Genomic DNA, 26451 nt, shown 5'->3' with positions numbered 1-26451 from the left:
AAAGCAGAATAGTCATTAACTGGCACATATTTACACTGCAGCATTTATTTTGAAATCTAAGATGCAATTCATAAGCACACAAGATTTTAGAGCGGCAAATGTTGGCTGCTAATAATTTCACATAAAAGAACGGTGACTAAAACATGATTAATGTAGTTTAATACTGAATCGAAATGCATGCACATTGAGCTACAAAGCTATTCATTAGTTTTCTTTGTGAAAGGAATAAATGCATATTTCATGAGATGAGGAAAGTCCATCTGATGAGTCACTGGGACAGACTGTAGCTATTTCAGAAGCTGCCAGTTAATCATAGCTGTATCAGACTTACAGTGAAATATATTTCTGCAGTGGCCCTGACAGCTCAACGCCCTGCCGCTTCAGAAAACACATATAGACAGACAAAACACAAACAAATTCAGAGAACATTGTCATCAATTTGACAACACATGTTCTGCAAATACTCACAACACGACAGAGTCACATAAAAGTGTTGAGGGGGCGCCTCAGGGTCTCAGCTTGTAGATTGCGCACCTTGAAGGCATGAATGTATTATAATACATCCAGACACAATTGTTGTTCAATGCTTTTGACTTGACATCTAGTGCATCCCAGCCAAGTTCATCACTTTGTTGTGTCCCCTGGAAACACTTCTGTTGTATTGTGAGTATGTGCAGCACATGTGTTGTCAAATTGATGAAGATGTTTTCTGAATTTGTTTGTGTTTTGTCTGTTTGCTTGTGTTTTCTTACGTTGCAGTGTGTTGAGCTCTCAGGGCCACTGTAAATTTCCCTTATATGAATAATTCATCTGCACATCATAACAACACTTTAAATTTTTTTTACAAACATCTTCAAATGGCTGGTGTTGAAACAACTGTGGACAGAATTAAAGTAACTGTGTTCATATCCTTGTGTCCCATCCTGCAGGAAACTGAAAACATATTGGAATGTATTGTAAAGCATACCTTTGCAATCCTTTTCATTGTATGCAAATGTTAAAGGTCCCACGTTTTACTTAATGTAGTTTAACGTCTCCTCTGTCAGGGTTCTCTCTGGAGCTCTAGTAACTACTGGTCAGTGAGCCAATCAGAAGAGAGGAAGCTCTGAGCCTTTCTTCTGATTGGCTGACTGGGTTTTCAGAAATCAAATAAAAATATAGCAGATTTCAGGTAAACACTCAGAGGAACCAATTACCGCAATGGTGGATGGTGGGTTCAGGTGGTCGAGGCTTGGGGCGTGGCTGAGTGTGGTGACTACTTTGTTGTGACATCACAAAGTTACAGTCCTGACGGCTGGTTTTAAGGCTCAGTTTCTGAATACAGGCTGTGTGCTTTTCTCTGTGGACTGAGGCTTTGATACTTTCACAGTATTAATATAGAACTTAGACCTGATCCATAATCAAACAACACATGGACATCTACCTTTATAAAATATGGGATCTTTAATATATTGCTTTATGTTTTTCAATATCTTTATGGCCAATTGCATTACATCACACAGTGTAAGATGTGTGTGTTCCACCCTCGATCCTCACTTCACACATAGTTCTTGATGGCATAGCTGTTGTGTGTGGGGATCCTGGCCCGTGTGTACCCACTGGAGGGGAACCTGGCCCTCTGTGGGGGGCAGCTCGTGCACAGAATGGCTCCCCCACAGAACAGCAGCCCAGAGGTCACAAAGCCAATATATATGGCTGCTCCAAGCTCTCTCTTCAGCACCTCAGGAACACGCGGGTTGTGGAAGTCACTGATGATGGAGTTGGCCGTCCAGGAAACAGCGACTATGGTGGTGAAGGACGCCAGGCAGAAGATGGCCCCAGAGCTCAGCACCACCCGAGCTTTTATACCCGGGTGGCTCAGGCAGTTGGTGCAGCGTGCGCCCAGGAGGAAGATGAGGAATCCCAAACATCCCAGAACCAGGCTGATGCAGATGAGGCCGCGGGCTGCCTGCAGGTCTGGTGACAGGTCCAGCAGGGCGTCGTAAAGCTTGCACTGCAGCTGACCTGTGTACTCACTGACACAGGTCATCCACAGACCCTCCCAGAACACCTGCATGACCACCAGATGGGTGCCGATGAATGCCGTCACCTTCCACATTGGCAGCGCGCAGATCAGGATGGTCCCAGCAACACCTATCATGGAGAGGCTGATGCCCAGCTCCTGCAGAGCCATGGACAGTGAGCAGACTCTCTCACACCCTGGAACAAAAACAGATCAAGGTTTTATTCAGAATCGACAGATGTGATCTGACCTTTTATCACATCCTGACGCTTTGCTGGTAGAAGTGAACAGTTAACAGGACACGGCATTTTGCTCTGTGATCTTTTTCATTCCTTAATAAAAAAGCTTAATAATAATAAAGCTTAAAATATCGCAGTTCTTGCATGTCCTGTGTGGTCACAGGACATGTCCAGACATGTCACCCATTGAGCATGTTTGGGATGCTCCAGCCCTGCGTGTACAAGAGCATGTTCCAGTTCCTGCCAATATCCAGCAACTTTGCACAACCATTGAAGAGGAGCAGTCTAAAATTCCCCAGGCAACTGATCAACTCTGTACAAAGGACATGTGCTGCACTCCATGAGGCAAATGGTGGTCACACCAGATACTGACTCACTTTGTGATCCGCAGCCCCACAAGTCACACAGTTCAGTACCTAATAAATGTCTGTTAATGCTGCAATATCTCATTTTGAGGGAATTTCTTCAAATTTGGCACAAATTGTCCACATGGCCTCAGAGATGAACTGATTAGGCTTTGGTCGTCAAAGGTCAAAGGTTGAGGTCGCTGTGACCTCACAAAACACGGTTTTGGCCTCTTGAATATAGTAATCTAAAAACCACCTTGAGGGAATTAACTTGGAATTAAAGATGAACTGATTTGATTGTTGTGGGAAACGGTCAGTGACAGTGATCTCACATTCTTGTGAATGCAATATATCATATCATATCAACATCCAGAGGGAATTTGATTACATCTGGCACAAATATTCATTTGGACTCAAGGATGAACCGATGAGAATTTGTTGTTCAGAGGTCAAATGTCACTGTGATCTCACAAAGCATGTTTTTAGCCATAATTCATGAATTCATACACTAATAATGACACAATTCAAATCAAATGTCTATGAGGATAAAATCAAATGATGACATTTTATAGGCTTTCCAATTGGTCAAAGGTAAACTTCACTGTGACATCATATTGTTCTGCAAAAACGCTCGAGCTGTAAGTCAGGAACTTGATTGCGACCATATTTCCTGAAACTTGGTTGTTGTTGGAGGCAAAAACTGCAAGGCTGTAATTCTAGTTTCAAAATAAACCTGCTCATTTTAGAGTGGCCTTTTATTGCGACCAGCCCGAGGCACACCTGCGCAGTAATCATGCTGTGTAATCAGCATCTTGATTTGATTTACCTGTCAGGTGGACGGATTATCTTGATAAATTTCAACTCATGAAAAACGGGAGCCCAAACAAAACCGTTACGTTTATATTTTTGTTCACTGTATAAAACTGAAATTTGTTCTTCTGCATCATTTCAACACACAGGCATGTGTGGCTTTTCACTTCAATCTACAACAAGGGATTGTGGGAAAAAAAATTTGAAAAGTTGTTTCCTGTAACAGATGTTGTAAGATAAAAATCTATGGAAGCAAATGGCCACTAGGCAGCAGCATGTCACAAAAGATAAAAAACAATGACAAGGTTTAATCTGCTCACAGTAACAAAAGACTCGATGACTTGAGTTGAGATGAGGAATCTGGGAAGAGGAACTGAAGAGAACCTCTCATCTTCTGATACAGAATAACTGTTGAATATACCATTTAAGTTTAGACCGACGCTCACAAGTAGATCTGGTGTTTGTGAGTAGTCAGTGTTGAAATGGCGTCAACTTTTTTTAAAAATCCCAATGTTTACACGGTGTTGCAGATTTAACATTTGTGTTGGAGGGATGTATCATCCTTTTAGCTTTTTACATGTGTCTTACATGTTACAAGGTAAAGTCTCACTACTCCACTAACAGAATGAAAAGGTGGGAGTCATGTCTGACCTCCACATCCAAGCCAGACAGAAGTTAAACACTGAAAATATTATTGTAACATTAATATTAACACCTTGGCAAACAACATGTTTAATTTCTCTTAAAGTCACTGGTTGGAAGAATCAGTGTAGGCCTTGGAGATACTCCATCTTTATCCCTCTGTTGCACTCACAGTACAGAAAGTAATTGTAGAGGAAACAAAACCAGTGAGACAGAAGCAGGAATGCTTAGTGGGGCAATTTGTTGTTTTGAACATTTCAAGCTCTTCAGACTCTTCCTGTGACATCTGAGTCATTTGACCCCCCCCCACTCACACACACACACACACACACACACACACACACACACACACACACACACACACTTGTCTCTGATCTGCAGCATAATAACATGAGAAAATACAACACTCCCATGTTGTTGTTGGTGTTGACATCTTTCAAAAACAAATCAAAGCCAACTCTTTAATTTGAGATTGTTATTAACATTCATGCCTTTTATGGAAAAACCAACCTTTTAATTAACCAATCTATTTCCTTCCTACAGAGGCAGAATATTTGTGCTGAATTGTTGGACGAAAAAAAAACAAAAACAAGAATGTCATGCATTACTAAACACGTTAGACAGCAGCAGTCCAATTCCCTGAGTCACCCTGTTTGTTTCCTGGATAGTGATCAGTGGTAAGTACCTGACAAACAGGTTCCCCCAGTGTTTGGATTAAATAACCACGAGAGCATTTTTTGAAATGTATATAAACAAGAAGCGTGAGAGAAGAAAAAAAATTCATTTATTGTGCAAAAATAGAATCACAGATATCAAAAAAAAGAGACCTTTTCTTCAGCTGAAACAAATTAGTTCCCATATTCCCACATGTAAAACAGAGTTTCTATAGTTCAAACAGTCCTGATATAGATCTACTTCATCACTGAGGCTGACATTCAGATTTAAAGCAATCTTCATACATCCAAAGTTTGATTCCTTTATGAGGACGATGTGCATATTTCCTTCATTGTGAGTTTTCTGTGCGTGTCCTTTTCTTACTTCATGAAGACAAAATCAGACAATCATCATCCAGATTTCCATTTGCCTCTTTAAGGAACTCAAATATACGTCTTTGATGGTGTAGAAGCTCGCAATGAGGCGTCTTTGCTGTATCCTCCTGACTTGTTCAGCAGGTAGTTCACAGAGTGGTTCCTATCTTCCTTGGGGGGACAATTGGCACACAGAAGCGCCCCTCCCAAGACCAGCAGTCCCCCGGCCCCCCAGCCGATGTAAAGAGAGGCCCCGAGCTCTCTCTTCTGGGCGTCCACTAGCAGAGGGCTGTAAAAGTCCCTTATGATAACGCTGGCAGTCCAGGACACAGGGATGAGGCAGAGGAATCCACTGATGATCAGAATCACACCTGCTGCCACTGAGGCCCTCGCCTTGGCCCTCTCCTCTGGAATGAAGTTGGTGCATTTTCCGCCAGCGAAAGTTATGAGGAGCCCTACGATGCCTGTGATGATGGAGGCCACTGTCAGAGCACGGGCCGCCTGGAGGTCTGCACCCAGAGACAGCATGGAGTCGTACACCTTACACTGCATCTGGCCTGTGCTCTGGACCACGCAGTTCATCCAGATGCCCTCCCAGATGATCTGTGATGTCACAATGTTGCTGCCAATGAAGGCAGAGACCCGCCACATGGGTGAAGCGCAGACAATGATCGACCCAATCCAACCTAACAGGGCCAGAGCGCAGCCTGCCATCTGCATCCCCATGGAGGCCATCGTCTCCTTTCTCTGAGCGTCTCAGAGACAATATCAAGAGCTGATCAGGTGTTAATGTGCATCTGAGGCAGAAGGAGAATGAAGAATAGGAGGCGTGAAAACCAAACTATTAAGGACATATTAAAGGCCCTGCCAAAGAATACCAGCCATGCAGGATTCTTTGTGTGAAAGGACAATGGAGGTTGGGGTTTCAACTATTCTTCTGCACGGATATGAAGATTGTGTTTCACAAGGATTAGTTTGTACTCTCAACTAGGAAAAGGATGTATGTAACAGAAAAGACACCAACTTGCAAATGTAGGTAGTGTATATTCAGTGATTACACAAAAGACAAGGCCACAAGTCTGCAAACTGTGAGAATGAAATGAGTCAAGGCAAACAGTGATCTGTCTCTGTATGTACACACGTCTATGTGCACAATGTGATGAGAGTGAGTGGGAATAAATCACTCCTGGTTGTGAATCATACTGTAGATATTTGGAGAGGTATCATCTTAAACTCACTGAAATATTATCAGGGACACAAATATGAAGAATAAAAGGAAATGCACTTTGGAGGTTTACCGTATATGCACATGTATATCTACAGAAATCATCTCATATTGTGCTTTATAACTGTCTGGCTTTAAGAGAATCGTAACGTGTTGTTCTGTGCCGACTAGTCCAACCTCAGAAGCGATAGTGTAAATGTCTGTCTCTTCATGTAGGTCCACTGGTGGAAGAAGTATACAGAAATGTAATATATTACATACCTGTATATGTCCCTATATCAAGAGTGATGTTGCCATATATATCAATTACAACATATGACGATATAAGTTAATAACATGTATGAAATACGCAGTAAAATTCGTATATGTACATATATTAAAAACATCTGATGTTTTTTTATATGGTATAATATGTTGCAACCACATATGTTAAAGATATGTATTTAATTTATAAATGCAAGTTTATCAAAATAACATACATATAAAAATTCTATATGCTTATATATGTTTTTCTTATTGATTTCTCATTAATATTAAACATGTCTATCTTCACATTCTAGGAAAGTGGTCTCAGACTTTTGGACTCTACTGTTTGTAATATAAACATACAGTATATTGACATGATGGATATATATTTCTGTAAAACATGTTTAAAGTATCAACATACTTACATAAACATACATATTTGTATGTGCTAGAGATGTCAATACATGAAATAGATCAAATTTCTAATGGGTTTCACATATAATTTTTACATTTATGTTTTTATTTTATATGTAAATATATTTCATGTATGGAAATACATAGTATACATATATTACATTTGCAAATGTAACTGTTGAAACATTATATGACCAGGTATAACCTAGTTAGGAATGGCATTTCATGCTGAAAGTAGAAAAATACTTTGAAATGATTCATTTACCGAAACCAGTTTTTCCATCTCTGCTTGGTCACTGATGCACTAGAGTGTGATGACGTTGCTCCGCTGCCTCATCTCACAGCTGTGAGTATACTCTCTCTGTAATTGCAGCAGGCAGCTCAGGAATGTGATACCAGGTCAAAAGTAGAAACAGAACAGGGTGTGTTCAACACCGGTAAAACAACCTGCAATGCTGTGCTGACATCATGTTGTGACTCACAGCAGAGGGAAAATGCAGAGGTCATTTCCTAGATGTGAAACCATAAGTGTTTGTAAACAACTCATCCGAAGTAGAAGATAAAAAACATCAGGTGTAACTACCTTTTTTTCTGAAGTCTTCCGTTTCTAATCACTATTGTAAAATAAACAGAATTTATGATGTCACAATAATCTGGTCAAGGTTTGGTTAGGTTAAGGGGACGTCATAATAATGACCATGTGGAATAACCAAGGTTTGTTTTCTTGGGACAGTGATACATTTTCTGTGTAACTCTTTTCACATTGGAAGTGACATGACATAACAATGATATATACATCTATATATATATGATATAATATCAGTGAGCCACACTGATATGGGTGACATATTTCTTCATTATTATGAATGGGAATACTGAAAATGATTTTGAGTTACACACTGACCTGCCACCTTAAATGCTCAAAGCACTAAATATGTATTAATTCACCACTGAAAATAAATGCACAATTTATTCATGTTTGAGAAGATTTGTTAAAAACTACAGAGCCCAACTAGCTAAGCAAACCTTTAGTAAATGTAAGTAAAGTGTACATTTTTGAGATTCATGACATCAGTTGGGCCTGAGAGTCAGAGACAGAGAAGGGAAGTCATAGTGTTACGAGATGGTGTCGGTCTTGGTCTTTTCATGGAACAGAAAGAACAACACCATCCTTATCCTCATCATTATACATCAGTCATTGTTGAATTTCAGCACCAGTGTGCGTCAGTGCAGAGCCCAAACACACACACACACACACACACACGCACACGCACACACACACACAAACAAAATCAGCATCCAAATACAAATATAACCCTGTCTACAACTAACGTGTAACAGCAAATACATATTGTAGGAAACATAATGTTTTCTATAACATGGGCATGTTGTTAATTTGAACATGTCACCTAAAACTTCTCACACGTCTTTGTTTTCTGCCAAAATATCAGATCCTGCAGAATAATATCCATTTGTAGTTACTACACTGTTATTGAACCTTTTCATGGTTCTGTTTAGAGGCTCTGAGCCTCTCTTCTGATTGGCTGACTGTTTCTGAGTGATCCAATAAAAATATAGCAGATTTCAGGTAACAACACTCAGAGAAACCAAATCCTGCAAGGTGAGATGGTGGGTCCAGGTGGGCGGGGCTTGGGGCGTGGCTGAGAGCAGTGACTGCTTTGTTGTGACATCACAAAGTTCCAGAAGTTACATTTGCTTCAAAACATATTTGCTTTTGGAGTCTAGTTATTTAGAAACATACTTTAACGAGACAGGATTTCTATGGGAGAAGCAAGTGTTGTACAGTAATAAAAGATGTTTATTACCAGATTTTTTTTTTAAATTCAGATTGTACTGTTGGTATGTGTGTAAAGCTCCTCTCAGTTTATTCAAACTAACACATAGTTACCAGTTGTAAGGAAAAGCATTGATGGGCACGCCGCACTGTATAACTGGTTGAACCAGTTAGATGGCTGCATGAAGGGATCAAATAAACTGTATGGTTTTAAATAGACTGTCACTACACTTTGTTAGTACAAGTGTTTCTCAAATAAATGCAACCAGTCAGAAACAGACAGCTTGGTTTCCGTTCTGACAGGCAGCATCAGCTTTTGACAAAACAAAGTAGAAACTTATAGTTTCAGTCTAACATGTACAAAAGAGACAGCCCTTACAAAGCTACTGCTCACAATCACCACTCATTATATGAGATCACAAATATTACATATACTATACTATTTATTTCTTTTATTTTAAAGTTGCCTATACCCTGAACTTACTAAAAACATAATCATTGTATTAAAGAAATATTTTCTCATATCTCTTATGAATCTCTATGTTATTACTTGTTGCTGACCTACTTTATTCTACTGCTGCATTTATTTTAAGTCGATCTTGTGAATATAAACAACAGAAAACAGACCAACTCCTTTTTGAACATCACTGGATGAATTAAAAGACACATGAATATCAGGTTGATAAAAGTTTTATTAAAAATCAGTGATTTCAATAAACAAAAGTAATCATTTGACATTGCAATGAAACAAACATATTTGTAATCTATTTTATACAAGAAATTCACAATATATTAGTGGTACTGTACAAGTTTTCCTAGCTTTTGCTCACCATTAACCTTCTAGCACAGCTGAGATTTGCCAAACATTCAGAGGAAAATGAGCTTTGTAACAAGCTTAATATAGAACAGCTTTCATTCAGTCCAGTCATCATGCTGCCGGGAGACTTTCTTGTTTGTACTGTAGTTTCTCACCACCTCTCTGTGAAGTGCTTCTCATTTTTCAAGAAACACTTTCTCTCCCGCTTCCACCAGAGAATTCTGAGTTACTCAGAAAACCAGTTCTCACTCTGCCTCACTTTTTAAAAAAGCGAGACATAAACTTTTGGCGCTTTCACAAACTCACATTGAAGGAGGGTTGCTCAAGAAAAGTAAAACAGTTTGCAGTCTTTCTCAGGAGAGTGGCGTTCTCAGACGTAGGCTCGGCTGGTGGCTGCGGACCTGGCGCCGGCGTATTTGACTGGATACTCTGGGCTTTCCTTTGGTGGGCAGGAGCTGCAGAGGAGGGCACCACCCAGGATGAGAATCGCAGCCGTGCCCCAGCCGATGTAGAGCGCAGCCCCCAGCTCTCTCCTCTGGGCGTTGATTATGACTGGGTTGTAGAAATCCCTGATGATGGTGTTGGCAGACCAGCAGACGGGGATGAGGACGAGGACTCCGGCACAAATGAAGACAATTCCAGCAGCGATGGCCACCTTGGCTTTGGCATTTTTGTCCTCCAAAAAGTTGGTGCACTTTCCCCCAGCGATGCCCAGGAGGATCCCAAAGGCTGCGACAATGATGGCGACGACCACGAGAGCTCTGGCGGCCTGGAGGTCCTGAGGCAGAGCCAGAAGAGAATCATAGATCTTGCACTGCATCTGGCCTGTGCTCTGCATTACACAGTTCATCCATAAGCCTTCCCAGATGACCTGCGCTGTCACAATGTTGGCGCCAATAAAGGCCGTGACCTTCCACATGGGCAGGGCACACACAATGATGGTCCCCAGGAAGCCGATGATGGCCAGGGCAAAGCCCAGCATCTGTCGTCCCATAGACACCATGATCAGGTCTTGTTTGAGTCACTTGGAGGTTTCAGGAGGTCAGCTTAGCTCAGGTTGTAAAGTTGAGTGAAGACCGTGGCACACTTTCCTCAGTTATAAGGACGTCGTTCTTGAAGGTGGAGTCAGAATGCCGTACCCTCTGAGCTGAAACCCAGCGCGTTGAACGACTTACTCATCCAACCAGATTCTTCAACTTATCAAGAGTGTGACAGGGAGTAGTATCGATGAGATGAACATCAGTCTTGAAGGACTCTATGTAAATGAGGCTCTACATTCCTCATTCAAACAATGCTCTGCCAGTGGCCGTCCTTTGATTGGACAGGTTTACTGGAAGATCAGGTCCGGTCACTGGTTTCAGCTTCAAAAACAGCAGCAACATGGGAAGCGGAGTATCACCGGATGTCAGACGTTGACAGAAGGGGGCCATCACAGTTTTACACATGACTTCCGTGTAACCGTCACCACATATTTACGAAGCTATTAAAGGAAATGATTTGTTTTTTTTTCCTGTCAGAATGAAAGTACTCACACTGATCAATGTTGCAGTTGATTGGATCACAACAAAAACCGCATTTAGAGCTGTTTATGGTTCACAGCTGGGATCATGATTAAGATTCAATAAAAGGGCGGCTGCGGCTCAGGAGGTAGAGCGGGTCGTCCACTATTTAGAAGGTCAGTGGTTCGATCCAGGCCGCATGTCGAGTGTCTTTGGGCAAGATACTGAACCCCACACTGCTCCTGATGGCTGTTCCATCAGTGTATGACTGTGCGTATGAGTGTGATGTATGAATGTGAGTGGATGTGAAGTATTGCAAAGCGCTATGAGTGGTCAGACTAGAAAGGCGCTGTATAAGTGCAAGTCCATTTACCATTCCCTGCTTCTCGATCACCAGATGGGCTCTGCCTTGCCTGAGCTCATCTTTATAGATAATATTTGACAATATTTCATAAAACATGTTGCGATAATGACTCCACAGACAGACAAGTGAATATACTACAAACATTTTATTGAAAGTATTTGAATAATCTCAAAAGTAAAGTGGCATTTACAGAAAACAGACACATCACATATCATCACTATTTACAAAATATGCTCTGTATAACAAGGAAATAAATATATTAAGAGAAACTTCCTCATGAAAAGCAATGCACAAAGCCATGATGACACAATATTCCTCTTATGTCAATAAATCAACCAAAAGAAAAACATTTTATAAAAGATTCATTAAAATCAAAGATCACAACGATTGTTTGTGAGTGAATTACTTTTACATTCCAGCAATGTATTGGAATACATACCATTCTCTATTAATACAATGTGTATTTTGGTGCAATTTTTGATTTCTAGTGGCACAACAAGTTCCTGAAGCCATCGTGGCAGAAATTTCAGTCTTTTCTCCTCTGTGCGTCCTCTCAGTCTCTATAGGTACTGTGCAGGGGAATATGCGGCTGGTGCTGCATACGGTTTGTTGGGTACATATGTCCCTGTCCCTGTCCCTGTATATGGTCGGCTGGATGGGGGAGCGTAGATAGGACCGTATGTTGCTGGGTTTGCCACTCGGCCTGCATATGGGTACATTGGTGCTGGTGGGTAGCTTGGGTATCCATACATGGGTTTTTGAGGAGGGCATGACGTGGTTAAGATGATCCCACCGATAAGAAGAAGTACAGCAGAGGCCCAGCCAATGTAGATGGATGCTCCGAGTTCCCTCTTCTGCGTCTCGACCGTCAAGGGGCTCTCGAAGTCTGAGATGGTGATGGCTGCAGACCAGCAGACGGGGATCAGGACCAGGACGGCAGAAAGAATGATGAGACAGCCGCCTATGATCACCACCTTGGCCTTTGATGAATCTTTATTCAGGCAGCCGGTGCACTTGGCTCCAATGAAGGTGATCATGAAGCCGATGAAGCCGAAGACGAGGGAGATGATGACCAGAGCTCGGGCGGATTGCAGATCCGGGGACAACCTCAGCACAGACTCATTCAGGCTGCACTGCATCTGTCCCGTGCTCTGCATCACACAGTTCATCCACAGACCATCCCACACTATCTGGCCAGTCACGATGTTGGCTCCGATGAAAGTGGTCACTCTCCACATGGGGATCCCGCAGGTCACCGCCACTCCAATCAGGCCTATGAAGCTGATGACCTGACCTGCCACTTCCTTGCCAATCCTCCCCATGGCGAAGAGGCTTTGTCTGCGGCAGGAGAGAGAAGTGTTTCAGCGCAGAGGTCCGTTTTTCTTTCAGAGTGACACAGCTCTCTGACTTGTTGTTTGTCAGAGACCGTATAGGAGGTGGGCTGGCCCATCGTCGGGTTCTTCTGGCCAAACAAGATTCCTGCTGAGCGAGAGGAGTGGCATCCCTTTTCACACTAACTCTTCCTTTTGTTCTCGAAAAAACGAATGCACTATTTCTGCAGGGTGGATGTGGTAATTGGATGGAGATACAACAAATCAGTGACTTCAAAGGTCCTGAAACCACCTCAGAGCTTCAAATAATCAAATTGTGAATAGTTGTTTTTTTGTCAAACAGGCTCTTTGCTGTGCCAATTTGAAATGAGAGTAGTGGTAATTGTGGTGGTTTAAGATTACACTGAACCTCCACACACAGCTGATGAAGTACCACAAAATGCTAATGAGATTATTTCACTATAAAGTTCAAGTTCTGCAAAGTTCATGCAATAATTTACTATTCTTTACTTTACTACAATCAGAGCAGAGGCTTTTGAAACACTGGCTAAGTTAGATTTTTTTTTTATGGTATAAAGGTAGATGTCCATGTGTTGTTTGATTATAAAGCAGGTCTAGGTTCTATATTAATACTGTGAAAGTATCAAAGCCTCAGTCCACAGAGAAATGCACACAGCGTGTATTCAGAAACTGAGCCTTAAAACCGGCCATCAGGACTTCTAGAACTTTGTGATGTCACAACAAAGCAGGTACCATCCTCATCCATATCCCTAGCCCCGCCCACCTGGACCCACATACAACCTTGCAGTATTTGGTTTTTCTGAGTGTTTACCTGAAATCTGCTGTATTTTTATTGGATCACTCAATAAAGAGTCAGGCTCACTGACCTGTTGTTGAGAGAGGAGATGTAAAAATAAACTGAGATGGTTTTTGGTTCTTAAAACCACAAATATATCTTCTTATGGATCAACACTTCTGAAATCCTTATGAACAAGTAAAGTTAGTACAAAGTGGAAGTAAATAAATAAAAAGCAAAAATTACAATAAAGTAGTAATAATAATAAACCTAGGACCACCTGTGGTCAAATCCTGATTACTGCAGCGTTGTCTCGGCTATATTTACTTGTAAAATGATTGCAACAGTTTTTGTCAATCAGGCGCTCCACATCAGAACATGATGAATCAGATAAAACATGGACCCAACCCCTAGTCCGTGTATCAGTGCATAAAAAACATGGATGAAAAACATGCTATGAAGCAAGGGTTGAACTGAAAAGTTGAAAGAGAAGAAAAAGAAGTCGCTCCAGGCAGGTGCAGCAAATTGTCAAAATGACTGACTTTTTGTTTGGTGCTGCTGCTAGGTCGACCAACACCACTGGAGACAGCGGTTAGTCTTTAAATTAAGCAACAATGTGCTAAGTTGACAACAATGCAGGCTGTAAAAAACCCCTTTATAGAGTCTGATTGCACCAGAAACTTCCAGTGACGTGGCACTCAGCTGACTGTGGAAATATGATCAGTCACTCACTCAGTCAGGAACCTTCCAGATTATAGGACGGGCCCTACTGTTGTGGTCCTGCCAAAAGATTTACAAATGCAAATGTGCAAAAAGTAAAAAGTAATGTGTGAGGTAGAATCACACTGTGGACAAACACAGAAACCTTAATGGAGTGATGAGACACATGAAGCCAGTCGCATAAAATGAAACTCAGACTGTGAATTTGCATTTCAAAAACACTTCCTACATCCCATGATAGATACCTTTGTTGTGTAAACAGACTGGTGACACTTTCACACGCCTTACTCAGTGAGTATCAGTAACCTGATACTGTGCCAACAATCATTTCCACATTCAGGTCCAGTAAGGAAAGTTATTTAAAGTTGTTTTGTGAAATCTGTTGATGACGGGGACAGAACCCATGATGGCTCCTTAAAGACCTTTAAAGAGCAGATTGTTAAAAGCTTAAATTAAATTTTCATGGAGGAGAAATTATAAATATATAAGATACTGTTTCCATTCCTGCATTTAACTGGAGGATAATTCATACTGAGAAGCACAATTGTGTTAAATGTTTCCTCTTTCAAAAACAAGAAGCCCATTAGCAGTGAACACTGACATAAGAAAGATGGATATTTAATGTACATGTGCATGCATCCTGTTTCCTTTGGAAACTATTGTATTGATGGCTTATCTAACCTGCTCCTTGCATGGTGTTGAATAGAATAATATGAGGCAAACAATAACCTTCCATTACAAATGTGCTTTATTTACAGTGATAGAAAATTACAACTTTCACAAGCAAACACAGATACAGTATATTAAGCATTCAGAGGTTCATAGACCTAAATATGGAATTTGCAAACGAACAATAAATAAAAATGCTAAGCACAGTGTTTTACAAAGAGAGCAATTACTGACACCCTCTTTTGTTATTCAGGCAGATGTAATCACTCATCCTGCTTAAGTAGCTTAAGTTCTACATGAAGGAAGCGATATTTATTCTGTCATTATTTGTTAAGATATTAAATGACAATCAAGATAGTTACACTGTGGAACAATCTGAATAAATATTTACACAAATTAATTATCATCACAATACAAATCCTAGTAATTCATCAAGGAGTACAGTGAATGCAAAATTTCAAAAGGCTATTTCAGTTTTAGATTTTAGATATTTAAATAAAACATAATCATAAGCCAAGTTCCTGTTTTGGTTTTGAATTAGAAAAGCAGGAAAAGCACAGTGGTAACATCAGTTATAAAACATCAGCTGTTCCATTTAGATGTGGCAAGCAGCATGCACAGTCCCAGGGCGCTGACACAGCTAAACAGAATGCAGCCGTTAGTTACCGCTGCTTTGAAAGACAAAACGTGAGAAACACTAACCGCAATAGAACCTCATGGGTCAGCTTGTCGGACTCATGCCATATTTACTTCACATGTGAATATATGTTTGTGAAGTTTCCCTCTTGCTATTCCTGTGAACTTGAGAGTCCATGTAGAGGGGCAAACCATCTTATACGTATTCTCTTGATGTGGAGGCTGACTTCACAGGTGTGAATGTGGGTACATAGTGGGGGTGTTCATGTTTTGGCGGGCAGTTCCAACACAGCAGTCCCCCTCCCATCAGCAGCAGTGCAGCGGCCGCCCAGCCGATATACAGCGCCGCTCCTAGCTCGTACCTCTGAGCTTCGATCAGCAGCGGGTTGTAGAAGTTGGTGATGATGGTGTTGGCGGACCAGGAGACCGGAATGAGACAGAGCAACCCAGAGACGATGAACAAAATTCCAGCCAGGATGCAAGTCTTTGACTTGGACCGCTCCTCCTCGATGCAGTTGGTGCATTTCCCACCAGCGATTGACAAGACCACTCCAAAGATTCCAGTCAGGATGGAGATGATGATCATGGCGCGGGCGGCCTGCAGGTCCTGAGGCAGAGCCAGCATGGAGTCGTACACCTTGCACTGCATCTGGCCCGTGCTCTGCACCACACAGTTCATCCACATGCCCTGCCAGATGGTCTGAGCCGTGATGATGTTGGCGCCAACGAAAGCGGTGACCTTCCACATGGGCAAGGCGCACACCACGATGACCATGAACCAGCCAATCAAAGCCATCGAAATGCCGATGATCTGAATCCCCTGAGAAACCATCTCGGCGGTTTTGCTCCTCACAAGTTAGAATCCAGAGAGAAAGACGAGTGGAGTGGTGTGAGCTCATATTTATAGGCTGATGTGTGAGAACAAGGTACAGAGACATGAGGGTATGTGATACCACAGTCCTCAGCTCCTATTGGCTGGAAGGAGTTTACACACAAACAGAGACCCAGTGACCTTTAGTTGTGCTGACCTGCTAGAAATCCAAAGCTTCAAGGTCAGATACAAAAAAAAATACTGGTTCCTTATCCAGGAACTGAATTTATTCAGGCATGTGATGGATGAATAACTAACCCACTTTCACCAGAAAAAAGAAACATTTAATAACTTTGTCCATCAACACGGATAGCCAATTATGGATTCAAGTTTGATTATGGTTTAATTGTAGTTTAATTCTAATTATAAAACAATTAAACTTGATTTAAAAAATACTGTTACCTACATGAGCATGTGATAAAGAAAAGGCTTCTAAATATTCTGAAAACTGCAGCATTGAGCCCAAGTGCAACAGCTCAGTCAGAACCCTACCCTACTCCCCCAGTCTCCAAGACATCAAACAATCAAACAAACAAACTGTTAGAGCCATTTGTATTTGTGTGTGTTAGAGTAATGCACTGGTTGCCACAGTAGGTGGCGTATTGAATGGCAACACATGAAATGTATAAGTAGAAGAGGAGGCAATTACTCCTCAGGTGTGTTGCTTACCGGGGAGAAGCACACAGTTTTTGACCGTCGCCGTTTAGAGCCCAATGTTTAAGCCTTTTGTTTATTTTCATGTTAGTTATTGGTACAACGTATGTGAGTGAAGACCAAAGGCTGTTTTGTTACACGGTAAATAAATACATCATAATCGGAAGCACAAGTCGGATGTTTTGATTTATCATATGGAGCCACCTCATGACGACGCGTCAACTACGCATCCCGATAGCAGCCCCTCACCGTGGCTTAGGTTAATTTAGTTGAACCCAAGTCATTACACAAACAATCAAACTCACCTAAACAGCCAAAGACACACTACAAACCAATTCAATACAAACAAACAATACAGGCCACCTCACCTGGACTAACCGCATGGTCTCAAAGAGGCTCACACAGGCCACACCCCCACTTAAAAACACTTCCTCTTCCTGGATTTCTTCCTTGCTTCTCCTAAGAGTCTGTCTATCCTAAGTGCTCCCCCTGCTGGGCCCCCAGCTACCATTACTCCTTCTCATCCAATCCACTGACTGGATCTTGCTGCCTCATCTGACATGTCCTTTACAATTTTCCTCACACTCTGTCCACTTGCTCCTAACTCCCTTACCAAAGAGACAACAGACCTTGCTACAAATCCTCTACATCCTACTTCCACTGGACAAATCCTAACTTTCCATCCTCGCTGCTCTGCTTCTGCCCCTAACTCTGCATACCTGAGCTTTTTCCTTTCATATGCTTCTTCAACGTATGTATATATATATATATATATATATATATATATATATATATATATATATATATATATGTGTGTGTGTGTGTGAGAGAGAGACAGAGGAAGAGAGAGAGAGAGAGAGACTATATTCATTACATGTTTTTCATACAGACTGTTTTCCGACCAACATTTAAGATTGATTGATTTAAAAAATACTGTTACCTACATGAGCATGTGATAAAGAACAGGCTTCTAAATATTCTGAAAACTGCAGCATTGAGCCCAAGTGCAAAAGCTCGTCAGACGTGAAGACAAACCACAAGATCTGCCAGAAAAGGGGAACCAGGACAACTTCCACATTCTCATAATTGTAAATGAAAATACAGATATTGGTTCATAGTACAATGAAATGAAAAGGAAGCAGCAGGATTTGTGTGTGTATGTCTGTGTGTGTGTGTGTGTGTGTGTGTGTGTGTGTGTGTGTGTGTGTGTGTGTGTGTGTGTGTGTGTGTGTGTGTGTGTTTCTTTTTAACAGCAGGGGGCAGTGTTGAACAGGACATCGCTTAGACAGGAAGCGCTTCACTAAATTGCTAAGAGAACTTTAGTTCCCATTTCAGAGCTAACATGTATATGTATATGTATACATGTATATATATATATGTGTGTGTGTGAGAGAGAGAGACAGAGGGAGAGAGAGAGAGAGAGAGAGAGAGAGAGAGAGACTATATTCATTACATGTTTTTCATACAGACTGTTTTCCCACCAACATTGTAATATTGTTGTATTGAGTCTATTTTTATTGCTTTTTCAATGATTATGTTTTATCATAAAATAACTTTTAATAAAAAGTCAAATTTTTCTAACATCAAAAAGGAAATTATTCAGAGCTGATGAGTAAAGGAGTATAGTAATGATAATGGCAATCATAATAAGGATTTATTTTGGGACCAGTTGATGTATAGAACTTTGTATCACTACTAATTGGATATTAATCAGCTAATTATATTTGTTGTGTATATCAGAGCCAAACCTCGTCTTCTTTCTGAAGGCTCAATTTTAGTTTAAGATGTATGTATGTAATAATTTCAAAGGACACACGAAACATGATGATTCACTATTGATAAAAAAAATCTTTATTTACAGTTTTAGACAATCAAGTATAAAACACATTTTAAAATGAAATGATATGTAAAAGGAAAAGAAAATCCATCAAAGTAATCATGATGTTAAATGTTGATCTTTTCTGTCTCAGGATCAGTTGTCTGGGTGTGGTTCACATCTCTTCTTCTTGGCACGGACGAAACAAATCCAGAAGTGCAGTAACTCAACATGACAGCATCAAACCAAACTGTGAGCTCCATGACATCAGTGTGAAATTCAAATCATACTAAATGTGGCGATATGGATCAGTATCATTGATCACAAAGCCTTTGATTCAAGTCCGTTTTACAGTCTCTGGGTTCCTCGTTTGGCTTCTCTCTCCTCAGACGTAGTCCTTGGGTGCAGATGAGCGGGCAGCCGAGTACTTGGCAGAGTAGTTATCCTTGGGAGGACAGTTGGCACAGAGGATCGCACCTCCCATGATGAGGAGGGCTGAGGCCCCCCAGCCGATGAAGAGTGAAACTCCCAGCTCCCTCTTCTGAGCCTGGGGCACTAGTGGGTTGTAGAAGTCCCTTATGGTGGTGTTTGCTGTCCAGGACACTGGGATCAGGCACAAAACACCAGCAACAATGAAGACCACTCCAGATGCTATGCCAATCTTGATTTTGGAGCTCTCGTCCTCCACGCAGTTGGTGCACTTGCCCCCTGCCATGGACAGGAGGATGCCGACGATGCCAATCAGGACAGAGATGATGACGAGGGCACGAGCAGCCTGGAGGTCCCGGGAAAGGGCCAACATGGAGTCATAAACCTTGCACTGCATCTGGCCTGTGCTCTGGATCACACAGGTCATCCAGATGCCTTCCCAAGTGGTTTGAGCGGTGACGATGCTCTGGCCGATGAAGGCTGTTACTTTCCACTGGGGCAGAGCGCAGGTAACGATAACCCCAATCCAGCCAATAATGCACAGGGCAGTGCCCAACATCTGACAGCTGGCTGACACCATGTTTCCTCAAAAAGCTTCTTGCTCAGATGTAAAAAAAAAAAGGTCCAAAAGTTGTGTCTCTGGAAGTCAGTAAAATCTTGCTTGGTTGATGCCCAAGAGTTAATGTTTGGGCAAGGTTGGAGCAGGTCTTTTATACACTTAAGCCAGGAGGGGCTTGAGACACACACACTGTCACATAGAGCTGTGACGTAATGACCTCCCTCACCACCCCCACTCCCTGCCTGGACATGTGTCATCATGTCAGTTTTTGTCTCAGCCAGGTAATCGTTACAGGTGGATCAGCCACACTGTGACTAACAGGTATTGAGATTTTACAAAATACCATCAGCCACACCCTCAAAATGATGATGTAGGCCATTATATCTTATTTGGTCCTGTTTTCCAAAATGTTTTTTGTAATTTAAGGTGACATGACATTGCTTGAATATCAGCTGAAAATCATGCGTGCATTAAATGTTAGCTTTTCCGGAACAATGAGGAACCCTTTGATTGATTACTTTGCTTTTTTTTAGTTCCTTTAAAAAGTTTCCTAAAAATGCAAATTGCTCTTCCAACTGAAACTTGAAACAAACAGTCGATGCTTATTTCAAGTTACCTGTCGTTTCCATAGTTTCCATATTTGTGATCTGAAAAAAAGCTGCTCATAAAACAATCTGAAGTTTAGTTTTTTTGTCGACCAAAAGAAGTTCTTGTTGGGATTTTGCTTCTTATGTCTGTCGACATTTGACCTTTGGTCTCAGCTCAGGGAGTTTCTGGTGTGCGAGTGAAAATATGTATCCATCCGAAAGTGTAGAATAAGTGTATAACAACACCATTCTCTTCCTTACTGCACTGTTTCTTGGTTTTAGAATTAAATACACAGAATTTTAGTCAGGCTCAATGTTATGAAAAAGATAAGAGTAGTTGAAGCTAAAGTCTTCTACTGCAAACATTTTTAAAAAAATGACTTATATATGTCGAATAACTGTCGATGTCAGCTCCCACAACCAGCACATTGTTAAAGTTCTCATATTGTTCGTCATAAATAAGTGACTTTATTAAACTATAAAATAGAAAAGTGCAGCTGGTTGGATCCCTGCTCATACCATTCTGGTATTAATGAATCCCAGTATCCTCAGGTATTTATTGCACAACTAATGAAGTACATCCTGTTCGGACTGCACTGGTTTAAACAGGCCTATCATACAGTAGTGAAACAGAACCGCATCAACGGCACAGCCGAAGGACATGCCCATGAAAATATTTTTATAAATAGAAAACAGACCGCAAGATATTTAATAATGATGCTATTAAAAAGGAAAACAACAATAAAATGAGTTGTTGTTTCCATATAAACCCAGTTTATATATCGATACCAATCACAGAATTATACTTAAAAAGATGTAGTGTAGGAGAAAATAAAGAGAAAACAAAACTGACCTTTCAGCGATGTCAGTCCTTAAAGTCTGAATGTTTTGCTCCCTTCTCTGACAGGTTGTCTTTGGAGAAGATTGTGCACTCTGCAGCCCAGGTCCCACTTGAATTATTGAAAGTTTTCCACGGCAGTGAGAAGACATCAGGAGGGAGATGTTGGAGAAAAGGCAAACACCATGCCAAGTGATTCCATTCGACAAACAGTTGCAAAAAGAGGGAATGGTGAGAGGGGGCAAAGAGAGGTAGAGAGAGAATCAGATTGTTTCAGAAATGAATAGAGGCAGTGTTTAAGAGCCAAAACGGCCGTTAGGACTATAATGCCTCTATTTTATCCAAGGTAAGATCATTAAAGCTACTGTGGCCTGGCTATGGAGATTGGGTTCCACACACAAGGAAGCAGGGAGGAATTTCCACAATTAAGACTCTGAGGAGAGATGGTCTCAGGGTGAGATTAGTCCTGATGGGAAGGTCCTGATCGGCCTCAGACGGGAACATGCCTCATGTTTTAAAAAGAAAATGCATATACAGTAAACATGTTGCTCATATACATGCAACAACTTCTGTGGCCTTGCATATCAGATACTGAATAATCTTTTTTCTTACTCAGACCAATGAAGTACAAAAAAGAAAAAGTCTTAAAGGCTGAATGTAGGTGACTGTGTGAGAGTGTTTGCATTTTTGAAAGTCAATGATAGTGTCACGTTGAGCTGATGCTGCATTCATTCCTCACTGAGGCAACGTTGCAAAAGGGAGCAGGACAAACTTCACAGAAGCAGGAAAAAGACTTGACTCCAGCAGCCATGAGAAAGTGCCAGAGGGAGGAGAGGTGACAAGTGTCAACAGGTAGTCTGAGGCAAGCCCAGACTGCTCAGTAACGGCTGGCTTTGACTTTTGCTCAGATGTCCAACCCTTCAGTTAAACTGGCTGGGTCAGTACATATATCAATACAAAGTTATAATTTTGGCCGTTTAGCTTTGTCCACATAAGCCACGTTTATTGAGTTTCCCGTGGTTAAATATATATATAACGTTAATCAACAGATATGAATGAAATATGTGTGTATATACAGTACTGCACATACATACAGAAACACACCAGTTATTTTGAATGTTCAGGGCAGGAAACTTAAGTTTACAAAATGTAATGTTTTGTTCATTAATTGATTAATTAAAAGAAGGAAAGTTATAAGAACATCCTGTTTTGAAACATAACTGTGCCTCCAGTTCTCTATGGAAATAATATTATTTAGTGATGTAATGAAAATCTTCCTCCTACATTGTTCGTTTTTTTTTTAAGAAATATGAAAAAAAAAGCTGTAGTTTCATGTAGCAGATTGGGAAGTATGTGTGTGTGTGTGATGTCATCACTGTGAGCCCTGAGGCCAGTGTTCAGGCACAGTCACAGTTTCAGTGGGTGGTTTAGGCACAGTAAGTATCTCTGTGGGATCCTCAGTGAGTCATGACACATGGTCAAATGACAAAAACAGGAACCAGAATCTGAGTCTGCAGAAGTGATTAGAGAGAGTTTTAGAGATATTTTAGAGAAGTAGCATCAAGACTGTAAAACATCTCCACATATCAAACAACATAGTGTCACTTTCTGATCTGTTTTGTTCTTTTTTCTCTGAAAACACGTTGGCTCAGATCATTCTCTTAATGCTCTTGTTTTTATTGTTATTTTTCTGATGGAGGACTCCTCATCTGCAAATCTCATTTGGATGCTTTTCTTAATGAGAGTGCCATATAATATGTGAAAGTCGAGCGGTCTACTTGTAATATGGGCTAACATAAGCCACCCACAAGTCAGGATACAAGCCGTTCTGGTTGTTAAATAGGGAGTGACTGAGGGTTTGTTTTTTGGCCTGTGGAAACTTTGAGCTTCATCTGTGTGCACTGCGAGCAGCAGGGACCGGAGCTTTGCTGTCTTTGAACAAAACACAGAAGCAAGTTTCGCTTACTTATTAATTAATTATTGTCTTACTTCCTAATACATGTCGTTATTGACATTCGTAATTGGACTTCCCTCTGTGGGCTTTAATAACTTGTCCTGTACTCTTCGAGATCAGTGGTGAAACAACCACAAATGCCAAACGACTATATTACAAAATCTAAAGAAAGAAAGGTGTGAATTAAATGAAGACACAACAGGTCAGAAAGAAAATGTTAGTAGTAGTCAGGACTGTGAAGAAACAACAACCTACAGTAGACAGCAGTACTTAATGGAAACTGGTCAGACCTGTTCGCACTCCCACACAGTGGGAAAAAAAGTGAATATTTAGCAAGGTGCTCTGCAAGTAGCTACATGTATATCTGCAAGTAATAGTCCCAGGTGCACCTGCTGTAGGTGTGGGGAAGTCCCTCGGTAATGGTCATGTTTGGTGTGGATCAGAACATCAGACAATGGCCTGTTGTTCAGGGACAAAGAGCTTCACTGTATAAATCTGTTGTATCCAGCAAACAGCACGTGCACGAGATGACTCACAGTGAATATAGTATGACAATCAGTGAACATTAACTGTGGTCTACTTAAAATGTAAATACATTTGTGCATAAATTTGTTTTGATTTTGTTTATGCAAAATTACATTAAGGGAAGTTAATGTAACAATGCAACAGGCTGTTCCTGAAACTTTATACGAACAAAAACAAAAGCAGCCTCCTTGAACATAATAATGTGGGTAAATCTAGTGTCTTTTTTTTTTTTTATACTTCATACACAATAAGTTGTATGAAGGTGCAAATCAAAACCCTGACAGCAGAAGAAATAATACCAATTAAAAGTCAAATCTTACAGCCACACAAGATGTAACACAAATCCAGTTGCACTATTTTACATGTGTTAGAAGTGTTATAGTGAAGTGTGTGTGGACAGATTTATTTTGAAACTCAAACATTCATCACTCTCAGTAAAAAGGCAGTGTTAGTGGGAGGTTATCAGTGTGTTTTTGAAACTATCAGTTGTCCTTAGCAACATCCAAATGTCTGGCCTCAGGCAGAATGTGTGTTGCACAAGTGCTTTTCTGCCTTCCTATTACAGAGTAACTACACACTCCACTTGTTATGCACACAGTATGTTTGTATCATATGTTTCATAATGATGAGTGGTCTATGGTAAGGATACAGTGAGAGAGGTTTACTCCCACTCCTCCCACTTTTAGCCTCCTTGCTCTGGCTCCCAGTATGTTTCAGAATTGATTTTAAGATCCTACTGTTGACTTTTAAAGCTCTTGACGGCCTCTCTCCGTGCTACATCTGACCTTTAAACAGCTTATGAACCAGCTCGTAGCCTGAGATCCTCGGGCAGAGGTCTTTTAGATGTTCCTGAGCCAAAGCTAAAAACCAGAGGTGACAGGTTCACAGTCAGAGCCCCAAAACTCTGGAACAAGCTGCCTGAAGAAATCAGGTCAGCAGAGTCAGTGGCCTCTTTTTAATCTCTACATACTTTTATCGTAGAGCTTTTCCCGGTATTACTTCATTTTACTTTTGCTTTTATTGACAACTTTTTATTTTTTTATTTGGTTTTAATGATTTTCGCCGATCGCCCTCTTGCTGGTGACACTGCCTTTGGTCTATTTGCACAGAGACACTTGAGTTTTGGTTGTATTTCTGATTGCTTGTTTTAATTATGACCTGCATGTTTGATTTTACTGCCCTCTGTAAATCACTTTGTAACGTGGGTTTAGAAAAGGGCTCTATAATAAAGATCATTATTATTATTATTATCATTACTTGCCAGCCTCATTTAAAATGCATCTCTGATTTAAAGGTCAATTATGATATTTTGTTTATTGTTTTACATGTCTTACCACTGATAGCAGGTCATTTGCATACTTGTTTTTGCATTCCTATGTATTTAGATACATTGTGGGGAACATGTTATCAGGGTGTGAGAAACTGCTCCTGCATAAAAGGTTAAAAAAGCAGAGCACACCTCTGGAGACACCAAATCTTAGTGGTTTTCAGATGCATTAGCCAATCACACAAGCTGTATCTGTTTATTTCTGACTTTATCTGGTAATCCACAGAGCTGCATCACGTTCCACCGGTCAGCATTCAAATACTTTTCCTTGGAAGCAGGAACTCCCTAACACTGCTCCTTGCACTCCTTGCACAAGGACTGCTGCCAGGTGCAAACTAAAGTCAAAGAGAGAAAACAACATTTGATTCATTTCACAAGTAACTGAGGAAATAAATCGACTTCGAAAATCACTTTTCAAACCCCAAGTTACAAAGTGCTTCACACAAGGCAACAATTAAACACATTTTAAAATTATCAGATTCAACTGACAAACAAACAATTCCAGTGATTTAAAAATGTTTTAAAAGATGTTACTGTCTCAGTCGACCTGATTTCTGTGAGGAAACAGTAAAACTTTCAGATATCAGAATTGCACACATGCTAATCAACACGAACCAAGCAGATACAACCAAAATCCTAATGCAGGGCGTCTCCTGCAAATCCAGTCAAACATGGTCAACAACACAAAGGTATAATGCAATAGTGGCTCCCCCTGCCTGTAAAAGCATACACCTACATTATGATGCACATAAACAATCTTATCAAATGATTGTGTTGAAGTGAAGTCTAGCCTGCGGCGTTTCTGAGCAGATGTGTTAACCTTCGTCCTCTTCTTCCTCTTCGGCTCAGCAAAGCTCTTTAAAATAAACAGATGTCATAGCGATGTCATCTCTGTCGTCTGATGCACTGAGGTCTTTTCTCAACAGGTTAATAACACCTGCAGGAAGTGTTTTTACCAGAACTCTTGCTGAAGCTTTAAAAAGCCTAATTTTCTAAACTGAGGGAAAATATTCAAGCTGATGGAAGAACGTTTTTGACAGCCTATTATTCTTCTTACTGATGTACAATATTGCAATATTATGTCATTTGCAATCAAAATGATCTAGATACCAAAGATCCCGTCCGGTGTGTTTGTCTAAGTTTGAGTGGGAGGATGGGAGGGTGTGTGTGTGTGTGTGTGTGTGTGTGTGTGTGTGTGTGTACATGTGTGTCTGTGGAGGAGGTTGACCGCAAGATAGCAGGGATGCTCATTCTGACCGCTGACCCCCGGTGACCCCTGTTAATTAGAGAAAAGCCTGTAATGACAGAGGG

The 26451-nt window shown here is 40.9% G+C and overlaps 4 protein-coding genes across 5 annotated transcripts; all 4 read right to left on the bottom strand.

Moving 5' to 3' along the window:
- Window positions 1-142: 142 nt before the first annotated feature.
- Window positions 143-21712, bottom strand: LOC130167306 (claudin-3-like). 2 transcript variants are annotated; one of them, XM_056373322.1, is made up of 2 exons: window positions 21350-21712; window positions 143-2199 (listed from the first exon to the last, which is right to left on the bottom strand). In XM_056373322.1, the coding sequence occupies exon 2, from the start codon at window positions 2171-2173 to the stop codon at window positions 1538-1540; it is 636 nt and encodes a 211-aa protein (XP_056229297.1). In that variant the 5' UTR covers window positions 2174-2199; window positions 21350-21712; the 3' UTR covers window positions 143-1537. The 2 variants fall into 2 exon arrangements, with proteins under 2 accessions (XP_056229297.1, XP_056229298.1); XM_056373323.1 differs by lacking the exon at window positions 21350-21712 and adding an exon at window positions 5297-5853 and having other exon boundaries at window positions 143-2161.
- cldne (claudin e) lies at window positions 9423-10734 on the bottom strand. Its single transcript, XM_056373324.1, has one exon. It carries the CDS (start codon window positions 10566-10568, stop codon window positions 9936-9938), a length of 633 nt encoding a protein of 210 aa, XP_056229299.1. The 5' UTR covers window positions 10569-10734; the 3' UTR covers window positions 9423-9935.
- Window positions 11583-12838, bottom strand: cldnf (claudin f). The gene has a single exon (XM_056373319.1). It carries the CDS (start codon window positions 12748-12750, stop codon window positions 11989-11991), a length of 762 nt encoding a protein of 253 aa, XP_056229294.1. The 5' UTR covers window positions 12751-12838; the 3' UTR covers window positions 11583-11988.
- Window positions 15004-20050, bottom strand: LOC130167807 (uncharacterized). The gene is made up of 2 exons (XM_056374302.1): window positions 19309-20050; window positions 15004-16432 (listed from the first exon to the last, which is right to left on the bottom strand). The coding sequence occupies exons 1-2, from the start codon at window positions 19928-19930 to the stop codon at window positions 15777-15779; spliced, it is 1278 nt and encodes a 425-aa protein (XP_056230277.1). The 5' UTR covers window positions 19931-20050; the 3' UTR covers window positions 15004-15776.
- Window positions 21713-26451: the final 4739 nt, after the last annotated feature.

Source organism: Seriola aureovittata, chromosome 4, assembly GCF_021018895.1.
Source record: "Seriola aureovittata isolate HTS-2021-v1 ecotype China chromosome 4, ASM2101889v1, whole genome shotgun sequence".
Taxonomy (NCBI): Eukaryota; Metazoa; Chordata; class Actinopteri; order Carangiformes; family Carangidae; genus Seriola; species Seriola aureovittata.
Note: the sequence above shows the minus strand (reverse complement) of the source record. Positions and strands in the feature narration are given on the sequence as shown.